Raw genomic sequence first — 15,258 nt, forward strand, 5'->3', positions numbered from 1 at the left:
GTTTTTTTTTTAACTTGATAGAGGCCTGTCACACAATATCTGGATTGTGCTTTCAGTGGTTGTGGGTGCTGCTACGTAGGAGGACTGACAACAAAAGGGAAAAAGACTACGGCGTATTTGCTCATTGCTGCCTCAGATATGTTGAAAAAATTTAAATCTGGTGGCGGTGAGTAAAAAAAAATCTATTTAAAAAAACAGGACGAGAGCAGAAGGAGCTAGTTTTTCTCCCACTTTTTTTTTTTTTTTTTTTTTTTTTTACATCATCCTCGCTGAGATTGGCTCCCCCATTCCGCGAATGATGAATTTCTCATTTCTGGAATGAACCTCTTCACAGGCAAGGTAATGTGGTGACTCATAATGATCTAGATGAGACCTCGAAGCCATTAGTCTGAGCTGTGTGAATAACCAGGGGCGAGAAACCTTGTGGAGGTGGACAGCTCTGTCTCACTAAAGCCCGGACCTCAAATCTGAGGGATATTCACTAACGGCGTAACCCGACCACGAGAAACTAATGGAGGATGGAACTCAGCCTGGAGGGGAACATGACTGAGGTCCAGAGAAGGGAGGAAGCTTTTTTTTTTCCTGTCACAACACCTGTCGCAGACACTTTGGCTGAGCTGTGAGTTCGGAGGGGCAGCTGGTCCCATCCCCTCATTAGCCTCCTCGTGAATCTTCAGTTGGATGGCGCTGATGCTCCTCAGGCCCTCTGGCCGGATCTCGATGGCCCTCTGAGGCCGACTCAGTCCAGCTGCGAGATTTGCCTTCCCGGGCCGGCGCTGCTGGAACCGCCGGCGCTCGCGGTGGTTCTGCTCGGGCACCGGGAGGAGCTGCGTGACGCCCTCTGCCTCATAAGGTTCTGGGAGATAGATCGATGGAGGTTCCTCATGGAGGAGCTGGCTGCCATGGTGACCACCCAGGGGTGATGGATGGCTCGGTCGGCCGTTAAGCGGGTGGCTGGGTCCAACCGCAGCAGCTGCTGGATGAAATCCTTGGCCCGGTTGGACACTGAGGGCCAAGGCTGTGGAACAGAAGAAGCAGAGCAGGGTGATTGGCATCCGTTTCCATCTTAAAACACTCACACTAGACGTCGCCAGACACTCGCAGTCGTCTAAAAAGCACTGCGACCGCACGGATCCAAAGCCTCTTCAAAGCCGGGCGCGAGATTTCATCCTAACAAAGCAATAAAGCTATGATCCCTGTGCTCTGCAGGCCTAACAAGCAGAACTAAACTCAAAGGGAAGCTAAATGTCAGTGGGCAAAAGGGAAGCGGCAGTCTTGGGCGAAAGAATCTGAAGCCTGGGAGGTAGGACGGCCCCGTCCCGCATGTGTGGGATTTTGGGCCGCATGTTTATTCTTAGCTCCACAATAAAAGGAGGCCCAGATGAGCCTCGCTGGGATCTTCTGCTCTTTGTTCATTCAAATAGCAAATCACTCCCCTTGTCATGACCCACGCTGACATTCACGAGTGCTTTGAAATCTGCCTCTGCCGCCTTTCCGGTGGGAGAGAAGACATCAGAGTCATTATCATAATTCAGAATCATTAAATTATTCATCACGGCTTTGGGTTCTTTGTCATGAAGACAACATTGCGGAGGCCCTGCCCGCCTCAGGAAATTGATGACCTTTGTTGCTTCCGTCTTATTTTGAGGGAAATATTACCGCCACAGACGGCGGATCAGATTGATGCGGCGTCGGATTAAATAGACGACTGGAGATGTAACGCAATAACCTTTATCAGTGTCAGGAAGCAAGCATGTTCTCCCCCCCCCCCGTGTGCGTCACGTAAGGACCGGGATTGTTTGAATGCAGTCAGGTAGTGATGAGCATGATTCGGAGACTGCTCCCTAAATCGCTTCCATCTTACTCTCTTGTCTCTGACACGCCGAGAAGATTTCCACAGTCACCCAGCAATTAGCTCTGATATTCGCTTCCATGTCGGGCTGCGGAGAATAAAAAAAAAAAAAAAAAAAAAGAAAGCTAAATACAGTCAAACGCGTGTGTGCGCTGAAATTCTCTCATTCTTCGCTCCAGCTAAATCTCGCTCTTTAGGGAGGTCTCGCTCTCCATTTTAATCCTGAAATGCATTTCTCTCCCCCCACCAACCCCCCACTTCTTTTTTTGTCTCTCGCCGAGTAATGACAATTAATCAAGCATGAAATTGACAATCGCGAGGCTGTTGCCGGTGAGAGGAATTCAAAGAAGCAGGGACTCGCTTATTCTCAGTACAGTGCACCGACTGTGGAGGAGCGCGCGCCTGCCGAGTGCCGAGCCGCAAAAAAAAACCAAAAAAAAAATGCTTCTCACTCAAAGTTTCTCCTCATTGTGTTGTCATTTCACACCTGATGAGAGGCGGGGCGGAGCGACACTCGGCTTCCCCTGCATGGAGAGAGAGAGAGAGAGAGTGTCTGATTGAGCTCCCGCGACTAACAAGTCTGGCTTTCCCCTTCATCCGGCGCCGGCGGTGGCGGTGAGTCGGCGAGGCTCCTTATCTCTTTGCACATAAATGCACATTCGATAGAGGCCGTGGCTAGCAGTCAAGGTTCGTCCTTGATCTGAAATCACCTGGACACGTGAGCTCGTGTGCAATGCAGGCTACGTACGGGAGACGGCGAGGCCGTGGAGAACGTAAAGAAGTGGCAAAAGTTCCTGCCGTCAACGCCTAAAGAAGCAGAGACATGACCGCGTTTGTCCTCCCGGAGCCGAGCCACCTGCTGGAGGTTTATCTCCCGCCCCTTATTTTGAGCATTTTTCACGTCAAAACACACAAAGGCTTTATTGTGTTTGGTGGAGGGGGCGAGATCCAGGTGTGATACATCACTGCTGAGCGGAGAGCCGGCCGAACTCAAGGGCGGAGGGGCGGCGGAGAAACCTACAGGGCTCGGCTTATTGAGCAGCATCTTGTTGGAGTGAATGGGAAGCTCGCGCTGCATCTTTACCTGGCGACGGCGTGATTGCAACAAATGGAAGGAGAACGCTAGAAGGTTTGGATTAGTCTAATGTGATCACGAGGGGGATAATGCACCGAGAGTAATGAACCGAGGGTCCCCCCCTCCCCCCACCCGCCTCGCAGCCCAGCCGAAGCCGAAACACCTGGCGGCGCTTCCCCCGAGAAAGGAGAGGAGGCCGAATTCAAAATACGCCTCGTCATAATGAGTCCCGACGGAAGGGGAAGCCGGGCTGGCGCTAATTCAAAGGGGAAAGTCGCAGCTAAAGCGCCGTAATCAGAATATCAATACCCGGATGCGGGAGAGATTGTGCTGTCATGTACAATACACTGTGAACCGAGTGGAGGCTGGGATTGTTCCCGTGCTGCTCACTAGGGGGCAGACTGGGCTAACCGTTACCCATGCTGCCCTGCTGCTGCTGCTGCTGCTGAGAGATGCAGATGTTTGGGCAGGGTCAGCAAAGTCTTCAATAAGACAGCAGCAGAATGCAGAGGAGGCTCATACACACACATAGCACAGAGGAATCCACTTATACACTCGCACACATCAGATCAGATGTCCTGATTCCGTGCGAGGGAGGGCGCTCCGCCCCTACGTGCAGCGAGGATTGAGTGATAAGGTGCGAAAAGCCCCCGAGGCTACACTGGCTCATCCTCTGCCCCGCTCGTCCTACATCGACTCCTTTCTCCTCCACCCCTCGCATCCAAACACCCCCTCCCTCCCTCCCTTCCATCCCCCCACTCTTTCCCGCACGCTGTTGAGTAAAAGCATCAGCAGGAGTCTGCACTACAGGTCTTTAGGTCACAGGCTGTTGCATCTGTGGGGGGAAAATGTATGCATACTGTGTTTGTGTGTTGTCAGTGCAGTAGGGGAAAGGGGGGGGGGGGGGGTTTGCTGGGGAGACCGAGAGACCTGGTTCATGGGCAGGTGCCAGAGGCCGTTTGCATTTCTAAGCGCGTCTCACCTCCGCCTCGCTGCCGAATCTCCCGCCTCCCCCTCCTCCCTACAGCCCACTCTCCCCGCATCTCCCCGCTCTGCTTCAGAAAAACACAAAAGGTGAAGAATACTTTGGAAGGATGTTTGTAATTGCAGCCCTCGAGTATTGATTTGCATAGCGGAGAGGAGGAGAAAAAGTTTTGAGAATCCTTACGTGTCCATCTAGAAAAATTGAAAGCACCTAAAGTTAATCCCTCTCCGTCGCACGTGTTGAATACTTTATTTAGGGATCTTCCCTCCGACGATATCCCGCGGCCTCGCCTCGGTGAGCAACAAACTGACGCATGACGCGACGGTGCGACCTGGTGAGAGTGACGCCGACTCACTCACGTCGATGGCGAGATTCGTAAAAGTAGAATCACAGGCGCCCAAAATAAATAGTGGACTTGGAGGAGCTTCTGCAGCAAAAGACACCATTTGGCTTTTAATTTGCGTCTTCATTTAACCAAATGGTTTCCGCACTTGTTCCATTTACCAGACCCATCATCACTCATTGGTCCTTCTTGTGCCAAATTGCACCAACTTGCTTCTTTTCTGCCATCTTGAATGAGTGAACCGTGCCCTGTCTGCTAATTCAGGCCAATTAAAGCCGCTTATTTAAAAAGTATTTTGTTGGCGGCACAATGGTTAGCGTTATTATCTCGGGGGCGCGGAGGCCGTGTTTTAATCGAGGTCTTTCTGCAAAGAGTCTACACGCTCTCCTCTGCTTTTTCCCCTCACAAATCATAAAGACACAGTTCGGTCCGGGAAGAAGGTTTACGAAGCAGTCAGATAACTGTGCCGAATAAAACTCCTTTCAAAAAGCAGTTTGTGTTCCAGATTTCAGAGTCATGTTGCACTGTGTCATTCAGAAAAACCCCACTACAGGACTTGGGTGACATTAACGTCGTGAATGGGAGTTGTCCGCCCTGTAATGGCAACCTGTCCAGGCTGCACTCTGCCGCTCACTCTATGCATAAAATGGATCGGCCTGCCTGCAGCTCATGATCCCGACCCATTCAAGTGGTTTTACAATCATTTTTTTAAAGGCTCTCTTGTTACTCATGGTTTCATAGAATTTTTATCCTGGCTGGACTGTTGTAAAAAGGACCCAAAAGCGAAAGATATCTTGTTAAAATATTAATTTGGTGATAGTAAAAGTCACCGATACGGCTCTTATCTGATATTAAATAATATATATTTGCAGTTGTATGACCTATATACAAGGAACCGGCTGATTATTGGCCTGGTAGATCATCGGATCAGCATTTTTTTGACACAGTAAGTAATAACTGAAGTTATCAAATAAGTGTAGTGGAGTAAATGGTACAATAAACGTCTCCAAAATGTAGTGGAGTAAAAGAAAGAAGAATTTGGAATATTTAGTATATAGCACCAGGGAATTCAGACCTTATTTCAATTTAATTTCCCAGCTCTCTAGGCAAATAAAAGTATACATCACTGGGACACTATAACATATGCCGAATTAACAAGAAGGCCTGAAAAGATAAGAATGTGTTGTAGATAGTCTTTTACAGAGTTCATAAGTTTCTCCTGATGCCACAACTCTTAAAAATTGGATGATTTTTAAAGGGAGTCTGGGGCTTTCTCCACAGGCGACAAAGAAGTTGCCCATATCGGTTACTGTTTCCAGCATTTGTGAAATCTGACATGTTTGCCATCGACACAATGGTTTCTTCTTTTGCAAATTTAGTGAAAATCAGTTGAAACTGTGTAAGTTAAGACCCACTTAGACAAGCTGGTGAAGCGACAAACTGACACTTTTTACAAGGAAAGAAACAACCTAATTTAATGCATTTAATGCTGAGTTTAGAAGAAGGCACGAATGATTTTGAATCTGCCGGAGCCATTTTGGATTGTTGGATTTGGATTCTCTACCCTCAACAACATTCAAAATTGCGAGATTTGTTAAGGGAGTCTGGTGGTAAGTTGAAACAGAGAGTGTGTTCACAAACACTGGTTGAATTCTAATTTAGTTGTTTCAGTTTCAAGCACTGTATATGTATCTCACATATATATATATATAATATGTATATATATATATATATATATATATATATATATATGTATATATACATATATATATACATATGTATATATATATATATATATATATATATATATATATATATATATATATATACGTATATAGGCTATATATATAGAACAGAGAGCCAATGTTAATGGTATTAGTAACACTTGTGCTTTTCCTACAATGTCAAGACTGTTGTATTGATGTCTGAGCACACTGGCAAGTACCACGTTGAGTCAGACGTTACTCCCCCGTTATTGCAGGCAAAGCGGCATCTCACCATTACTCCCCACTGTTGTGAAAGGCATCATGTCTGACCTGCAGGCCTGTGTGTCACTCCCGCTGCTGGACAGCTCATTTCAAATGAAACTCTCCAAGTCCAGTTAAGTATGTGGAGGGAATTGCTCAGGCTGTCGAAACCGTTCTCGCTCCGGGAGAGAAGCACCCTTCTGACTGACATGAAGGACCCTCGTGGTGGCTGAGGTTCGCACTTTGTGGCTACTTGTGAACCTTCATCACACATTACAACATTATTATCCCGCTCTGTGTGTGTGTGTGCATATGTGCCCGTGTGCTAATGTGCTGTCAGTCTACCGGGGAGGGTGTATACTTGCATATTACGGAGAATGAGTGTCTTGTCATTGAGATGGAAATGTGATTGATGGCTGATCCATCAAGCCCCTGGACCGCTACTCAGCCATGTATGATATCTTCATACTGTCATCATATGACTTTACAGATTGATGTCTTTACTGTACCTCAGCGGGCTCCGAGATGCTCGACGTGAGGTCCTTATAAAAAGTGTTTTTTCCTCCTCCGGCGTGGCCTTACATCTGAGCCGTGTGGAAAGCCACCATAAAGGAGAAAAACGTGAAATAAGCCCTCGCATAAACTCGGGAAGGATTTCTCACTATTGTTCAGTTGGTGGTCAGTGCAGCGGTAAACACAGGGATAATAGTCCAGGGCCTATGTAAGGGAGCTTCTTGTATGCCAGACTAAAATGTCAGACTGCATCCCTGAGAATCGGGCCCCGGCTTAAAGCCCAGTGAATAATCCAGCCTTGGGTGTAATCAGCGTGAAAGAACAAGCCCGAACTCGCCACCGAGCCTGACAGAATAGGCGGTTAAAAATACCCACTTCAGTTGTGTGACAGAAGAAACGGGAGGGAGAGAAAAAAAAAATGAAATGAAAAACAACGTGCAGGGCCGCCTTTTCCCCCCCCGTTTCGAAAAAGCATTTCTCAGCGAGCGGGGGAACTCGAGACATCACGACAGACTTTCACATACACGTTCTCGTGCTCGAGGAAGGGACGAGAACGAGGGGAAAGAATCCACCGCGTTACCACACCTGCACCGCGGCGTGTCGGATATGTTCCCCTTAAGATGGAAGAACGTGGCTATATCTGGTAGCGCTAATAGCGTGGCGATTAAAGCGCGAGCCGCTCGTGTGCAGCGAGTGGATGTAGCAGCCATATGCAGACGGACGTGTTGCTAGGGTTGGGTAATTACACGAAGCACGCACGACGCACACAACAACCAGATTGTGTTGTGGGGAAAAGGCCGAAAGTCACAATGCAAACAGCAGATGGCAGTTTATTATGTAATTGTTTTTCCTGTTTTTAAGCTGGAAGCAGAAATAATTTTATTCATTGGATAAAACCTCAGCCGGCCCCCCCCAAAAAAATTGCAACTGGCCCAAGAAGTTCAACTTTTCTGGTTCAGCTGTGTTTTCCTGAGCTTCTGGTTAGCATCCACACACACACACACACAAATAAAGTTTCTGTTTTGACAGCGCAGAGGGAACTTTGTGGAGGAGTGTCAGAACACTGTCAAGACTGCACGGAGACTATAGAAGCCGGGTCAAGTCTATTATGCAAAAGGCGACTGTAAGCATTAAGAGAATGACAACATCCACCTTTTTCTACGAGAGAATATTCCTCAGAAACACTTTGAACAGCGGCTGGCTGCCTATTTTCACTCTTTGTTAGGATTTCAGCCTTTCAAAATAAAACCCACCATAAGGACATATATCAATGTTTATGTGGAGATATTAAAATGCAATTCCAAAAGAAAGCTTCTTTCTAAAATGCTCAAACCACCCAACTATACTGCTATTGCATATCAATGTAAGGTTTACGATTTATTTTTTGGATCTGTCAATTGAGTTGTAGCACCAGCTGGACCTGCCACATGCCCCTCCACCAACAGAACCTCCTCACCTGTAGTTTGTGCCTTGCTACTTTTAAAGCAAGCCAACATTATCATTGAACAATAATTGTGGGTGCAGAATCGTCCAATATGCACACATTTCTAAGGGATACTGAGCTGGTAATGAGATTATTTTGCTTCCAGAACTTCAATTTGTTATGAGGGAGTACTTATTTAGGCCGTTTACGCCTGGCATTAAAGGGTAACGCCCCCAATTTCACACATTAAAATATGTTTACAGGTGAAATACTACTGCACGTGTGAAAAAAAGTGATATAAAAAGCCTTCTGTGGCTCCAGAGGAAGCTGATTAATTGCCTCCGGTGATGTCACTCAGTGGCTAAATTGCATTGTGGGTGATGAAGGCACCAGGTTTTAAAACGCAGTCCTCTGGTCTAGCATTGCTGGACGCTACGACCTCAGATTCCCATTAAGAATTTGCACAATTTAAAGAGTCGTTGAGTTGGTAGAAACATAATAACTTTGTGAAACTCCGTCAATGACACATTTTTAATCATTTGGGCCTTCTTGTAGATTCGGTATTACATGTGATTCATTTAGTTGCTTTTTTCCTTGTGAAAAGTGTCAGTTTGTCTTGGCACAGCTGTGCCGGCCCATCTGCTTCAGCAGCTGTTTTAACAAACTATCTCATCCGGTTTCAACATTTCTACTAAATTTATAAAAGAAGGAATCATTTTGTTGATGGTTAACATGTCAAGTTTCACAAATACAATAAAGATGAACCAATATAGGCTGCTTATGTGTTTCCAGTGGAGACAGTCACCAAACTCCCTTTAAAAATCACTCGATTCTGTGTGTTTTTGAGTTGAGAGAACCATATTAAACCTGTGAAACTCTGTCTGTAACAAATTCTTAAATATTTTGGTCTCCTTGTAAATTTGGCACATGTTATACGTGAAGTTTTCCGTCTCTGTGTAAGAAAAACCCTTTGTTTATGTGCATATAGAGTGGGGAAGTGAGATGAGATCACGAGAGGTCACTTGAGGTGCATGTCGAGTTATAAACAAATTAATTATACATACGGCTAAACTCAAATCTAAAATGAAAAGCCCAGTGAACTTACATCCCCATGGAAACTGTATTTTCCTCTCACAATGGATCTGTAGAGCCGCGTGCGACTGTCGTCCTCAAACGGCATGGATCCACTCAGCACGATGTAGGCGATCACCCCGATGGCCCACATGTCTACTGCACAGGAATAGGGTTTCCTCAGCAGCACCTCAGGGGCCAGGTACTCTGGAGTCCCACATGTGGTTCTAAGGGACCAAGTCCTGTCCGAGCCGGACTCCTCAGACCCTGCTCCCGTGCTGCCAGAAGTTGCCAATCCAAAGTCAGTAACAAGCAGCCTGGAGTCGGCCCCGGGGTGGTAGTACAGAAGATTCTCAGGCTTCAGGTCTCTGTGGGTGATACCCAGGTTGTGCAGGTACCCCACCCCAGCCAGCACCATCTGCAGGGCTCGTGTGGCGTCCCTCTCCGTGTAGTGGCCCCTGCTGACGACACGATCCAACAGCTCCCCGCCCGTGGCCAGCTCCAGCACCATGTAGACCCTCTGCGGAAACTGAAACACCTCCATCAGCTGAATCACATTGGAGTGGCTCACCCGCTGCAGCACCGCCAGCTCCGCGGCGCACACCTCGCGGCCCTCTGGGGCCTCCACCTCCATCATTTTTATGGCGAAGGGCTGGCGAGTGGCCCTGTGCTCCACGCGCACGACGCGGCTGAAGCTTCCTCGACCGATCAGGGCCTTGATGTCGTATCTGACAGGGCGGAAGGGAAATGATGAGTCATTACAGCATAACTATCCCATGATACACTGTTGCAAAGCACTCAACGTCTCCCACAGCAGCTGCAGCGCTGATGTATGGGAACGCATCTGCATGTAGTACAGCGCGCACTGCAGCAAAGCTGATCAGGCAACTTCATACGTATAAGTCTTTATTACAAAAAAAGCTCTAAAACATAAATAAAAGCAGATGCAATCATTTGGAAACAGCTGAGTTAGTGTAATATCCTTTATACAATCATGTATATTTCACTAAGTATTGAACCACGCCCCTTCTTGGCTTGACTGACGATGCCCCTTCACACTCAATCGTTATCCTACAATAAACACCTTCACCTGTGGAATGTTCCAAACAGGTCTTTTTTTTAAATCTGTGGTTCCCAATGACTAACTTGTTTGAAACATTAGAAGCACATAAAGGTTGAAAAAATGAATATCAGAATCAGAAATGGCTTTAACGCCATAGCTCGAAAATGAGGACAACAAGAGCTGAACAAATCAGGGAAAAGAATAATAAAACAAAGAATAAAGAGCAAGAACAATCACTGTAACGATAACGACGTGAGCCTCCACGCTGATGAACGATAACGCTCAGTAAACAGTGGCGCGAGCTCACGCTGTGTCTCCCAGCTGCGTCTTCAGCGCAGGAAGCTGGATGTTGATGACCTGTTACTGCTGTGTGTTGCACAGAAACCCCCCCCCCCCCCCAAAAAAAGAAATCCCACAGAGTAATACAGCTTTACTACATTTCTTGCAAGATGAGAGGAATCAGAGGAATCCAGCGTGTTACGAAGATCAATTTTATTCATATACGTTTGGCCGCATCAGTGCCAAAGACTGACGTAAGCTTTTATTAAGTTGTATAATATCCAAGACTGAGTTACCATCTAAAATACTGTAGGTCTCAATCAGCTGACATAAAAAAGGGTCGCCTACAGTCGGAAAAACCAATATTATAATCACTCCTGCAACGTTATACTGTGGGAAAAAGTCCCAACATTTCAAAATAAGTGATGATTCTTTAAATGTTGATGGATTCTGACTGGCTGTTCCCCACTGCACTACACTAGAATGATCTGTAAAACGTTGTATTTTTAGTAGTAGGAATCGAAAAAATTGTGATTGTTTTACTTTACAGCATATTGAAAACACCATAAAAGCATAAAAGCATAAGCTTCTGGATTGTTCTGTATGTTGTGCAAAAGTCACAACAGTGAAAAATAGATGAATATTAAAAACTGGGTGATATCTGCACATGGTGTGGATGAATCATGGGCATTATATACAGTGTGGATGATTTATATGGACAAATTATTGACCAATCGAGCAAATAGAAGATTGACTTTGTATTGACGTGCATGATAATAACATCTGTATAGATATTAGTATATATATTACATTCTGTCTGATTCACGTTTCACACAGCGCCCCAAACTTCTTGAATTATACATGTAGATATAGGAAACGCTGTAGCCAATCAGATGGAGATGGAGATGTGCGCTTTCCTTAAAGACACCAGTTCCAGTACTTGAATTGTTCTCCGCTTTCACCCGACGCCTTCAGGTAACACCAGACCCTGGCCTCTAAAATTAAACTCCACTGTTGCTGCTAATGCATCCTGCGAAGGTTGCCGGTGGTAGGCTGAGCGGAACGAGAGAGCCGGTGACATTAACGGGCTCCCACGAGCGCCGTCGATGCTCTCAATAAGCAATTTCACCTCGTGTCGCGCTGCAAAGCGATCTGTTTTTGAATGAGCGCTAAAGAAAAGAAACGTCGTCGGCTCACGGGGTCGAGATAATATTGCTTGTTTACATTCGGGCACTTCTATTCTTTTATATCTCGGCAAATTACCTGCAATTGGAAGAAGTTTCTTTTTCAAAAAAAGGAGTCTGCTCATTAAGTGAGACTGAGATCAACACGTTTCTTTTGTTGTTTTTCTTGGGTTTTTAATGGCTTGTTTTGAGCAGGTTAAAGCTACCTGTTCACATAACTGATGGTGGCACAAAACATAATTAGGGACCTCATCAAGGATTAAGTTAAACAACAAAAATAAAGCGCGGAACAGTGTATTTTTATTTGAAATGATCTCGGCTTTGTTTTTCTTCCCCATTTAAATGCTATTCGCAAGAAAAGTTTGATTCAAACGTCACTTTGATTTCAAACATTCCAATTTTTTTGACGAGTTTGGAATGAGACTCAAGAGATAACATGTTAAAAACGATGTTAGTGCTTTTTGTGAATAGAATCCGTACAGATATGTTTTACCTTGCCGTCACGCGTGGGTCGAACTTGTCCTTATATTTGGCAACTTTGTCCCGATGTCCTCCGTCTCTGGCTGTCGGCTGGTGGACGCCCGATGCTGGTTGAGGATTCTTAAACCACAGGCCTCTCTGCTTCTCCTTCCTCGGCTCATCGTCGTCGTCGCCACGTGCTTTTTTGCTGAAGGCCACGAGCGATCGCACCACGCTCACGTAGCCCTTCTCGGACGCCCCTGGCGGCGCCTTACTGTTCCCGCAGCCCATCACTCAGAGGCAACGATCCATCGACGGGGAGAAGCAAAGATTCCTATACATCTGCTGGACACTGAATGAAGCCTGGAGATGAAGCCCGCAGCACTCAGGTACACATTCAGGCAGGTGTGACTTGAAAAGCTCCACCTACTCCAGCAGGCTGGAGGTCGGCAGGTGTGTGGCAGAACTCCTCTCACTCACTTATGTGATAGAAGTGTCAGGAACACAGAGGCTGTTTGAAGCTATTGTTGCTCCTCTTACAGCCGACTGTCACAGTGATTGTGGTAGGAAGTAAACAGTGGGGGGCCCCGAGAAGCCCCGGTCACACATCAGTAACGCTGTAACATGACATCTGAGCACATAAACGGTTTAAAATAGCGTCCGATAAGCTTTATTGGCACTCAAAATGGCTGCCAGATTCGGGAGCTGCGCTCTCCGAGGAGGCATGTGGGGACAAAATGTTCCACTTGAGTGTTTCCAGTAATTTCCACCGTCCGAGGTAAGCTGATAAAACATGACAGACGACAAAAATGAGAAAAGACCAGAACCGGCCTCAAACATCCAGGGGTGAACTAAATCCAAATTTACTCAAGTACTCAATGTTTAAAGTGCTTTTAACTGAGGATTTCTATTCTGACAAAGTCTAAAAATCGACTGAATTCACCAGTTTATTCCAGATTAAAGGGGCACTGTGTAGTTTGGAGAATATTTTGAATATCTATAATATTAATGACGTAGTAATACAAACTGAATAAACAGGCTGTTTATCAGAGGAAAACCAGGTTTGAACACTGTTTGAAGCTAGAAAGGTGGCAGGGTCCGCCACATCTAAACAAGGTAAAACAGTATGAAATTGTGTTTCCTTTCCGAAACAAAGTGAAGAAAGGTTGTTGATCTAGTTTAAATAGTTTAAAAGGTTAGTGTAAAGGTTTGACATCTGGGAAAGAGTGACGCATTTATTGTCTTTTTGAACAAATATGGTAAGTCCGTACGAAAAGATACAGAGTTGGTAACATGAACAGGCATAAAATCACACATTAAATACATTAAGAGAAAGAACGACCTAAACAAAATCACGTTTGTATAAAATAAAATAAAATGTGACATCGCTATGAATTTCTTTTGCTTCTTCCTGCCCTAATTTAATGATTTTGGTAGTCGTGTATTATTCAGTTCTGACAGGACAGTCGACGTCACTGCAAACCATCGATCACCTCACATTTGCACGTGTCACTGGCTACGCACCACATCGACATTTCCACAATATCTGTCATATCGCATTCACGTTACATGATTACGACCTGACTGTCATACTGGCAGGTGGAGGGGGCGGAGCAAGAAGGCTGTCAAGCCAGTGACCGCAGTTCAAGACTGCGCTTGAACAACTGGACGTGACACACCGCTGGATATATTTAAGGAGATCTCAGGACGTCTTCACCTTGTTTGCGGTTAAAAAAAGACAAGACATGATATTTGATATGTCACAACCTGAAACTAACTAACCAACAAACTAACCATCTGCTGTAAAATTGGTAGAATACCCCTTTAAATTTTACAGCCTTGTGGCTAACCTCCGTCACAGAAAGCAGAGTGTGTTTCTGCTGTTGAGTGAACGACTCTTGCACCACTGTCAACAGAACAGCATGTAACACTTCAAAAAACTCAAAACAATTACTGAAACATTTGCTCAACAATCCATCCGCTCAAACCGACACTCGTCACATGAAGACCGCCTCCTTTTAAACACATTTGCTCGATTGGAAGTGAAATAAAGTGCACCACATTGTTATGAATTAACTTCTGTCCCCCACTGAATGTCTCACTCGGTGCAGATTGCTCCTCATTGTGTCAGTACGTAGCGCGGAACATGTTCATTGTGTTGTTTGTATTGTTTCGCACGGTGTGTCACACAGTGTTCCTGTCAGGCCCGTGAGCAGCGCTAAGCTACTTTTTTCTATTTTCTGCATTATGTTGTGCTGCTGTCATCATGTGTCCATAATCTTCAGAGAACGGAGGAAGAAATAAATAAATAAACGGCATGCAGCCGCCTCTCCCTGCCTGCCTGCCTCTGCCCTGCACATTGTTTAAAAGAGCTAAACCTCGCAGAAAACTAGAGGCGCCTGGAAAACATGCACATATTTATTCATGTGCGACTGCAGAGAGGAAGCGAGGGATCAAAAAGAAGGAAGGAGCACCTTTTTAACACAAGTAGTGTGCTGCAGTTTAAATTATTCCTTTTCACTTGAGCAGCACAGAAATAATGTGGCTATATGAGGTTTGTATAATGAGTTCATGCGTATGAATAAATTGCGCAGCTGTTTGTGTATTTAGGGAGATTTGCAGAGCCTGCTTTGAAAAAAAAAGTGAAAAAGTGACACCTATAGGCGATTGTTTACAAGGATTACAGCTGTTGTGACATGTTTCTTTCCTTGTTTTGGTGACATTATGCAATCGGAAGTTGTGTTCACGGTTACCAAACGCCAGGTTCCACATTGAAAATCTGACAATAAACTATTGTAATATTGATTTTGCAATGCATGATGGGTAAGTATTTGGAATATTCCACTAAGCTGTTGTGATTTTTGATTCATTTAAGCGATATTACAGCACCATACGGTAACTGACTAATAACTTATTGTAGTTTTACATGACGTCTATGCTAACATGCCAAAAGGCTAACAACATGCGACCAGTCTAACATGCTAGGAACAAGCTAACAGGCCTATAAGTGGTCAAACAAGGTGCACATAGTAACAGGCTTACTA

General features: G+C 45.4%; 1 protein-coding gene across 1 annotated transcript; it reads right to left on the reverse strand.

The window, feature by feature from the left end:
• Positions 1-739: 739 nt before the first annotated feature.
• Positions 740-12,505, reverse strand: LOC115569820 (serine/threonine-protein kinase H1 homolog). The gene is made up of 3 exons (XM_030397987.1): positions 12,249-12,505; positions 9,264-9,957; positions 740-1,018 (listed from the first exon to the last, which is right to left on the reverse strand). The coding sequence occupies exons 1-3, from the start codon at positions 12,503-12,505 to the stop codon at positions 740-742; spliced, it is 1,230 nt and encodes a 409-aa protein (XP_030253847.1).
• Between the last annotated feature and the right edge of the window lie 2,753 nt (positions 12,506-15,258).

Source organism: Sparus aurata, chromosome 19 (assembly GCF_900880675.1).
Source record: "Sparus aurata chromosome 19, fSpaAur1.1, whole genome shotgun sequence".
Classification (NCBI taxonomy): domain Eukaryota; kingdom Metazoa; phylum Chordata; class Actinopteri; order Spariformes; family Sparidae; genus Sparus; species Sparus aurata.

Excerpts from the sequence above, each read along its gene's own strand:
- LOC115569820 (XM_030397987.1), bottom strand. The coding sequence starts at position 12,505 with ATGGGCTGCGGGAACAGTAAGGCGCCGCCAGGGGCGTCCGAGAAGGGC. Across the intron at positions 9,958-12,248 it reads GACCCACGCGTGACGGCAAG|ATACGACATCAAGGCCCTGA; the intron begins GTAAAACATATC and ends CCGCCCTGTCAG. Across the intron at positions 1,019-9,263 it reads AATACAGTTTCCATGGGGAT|CCTTGGCCCTCAGTGTCCAA; the intron begins GTAAGTTCACTG and ends TCTGTTCCACAG.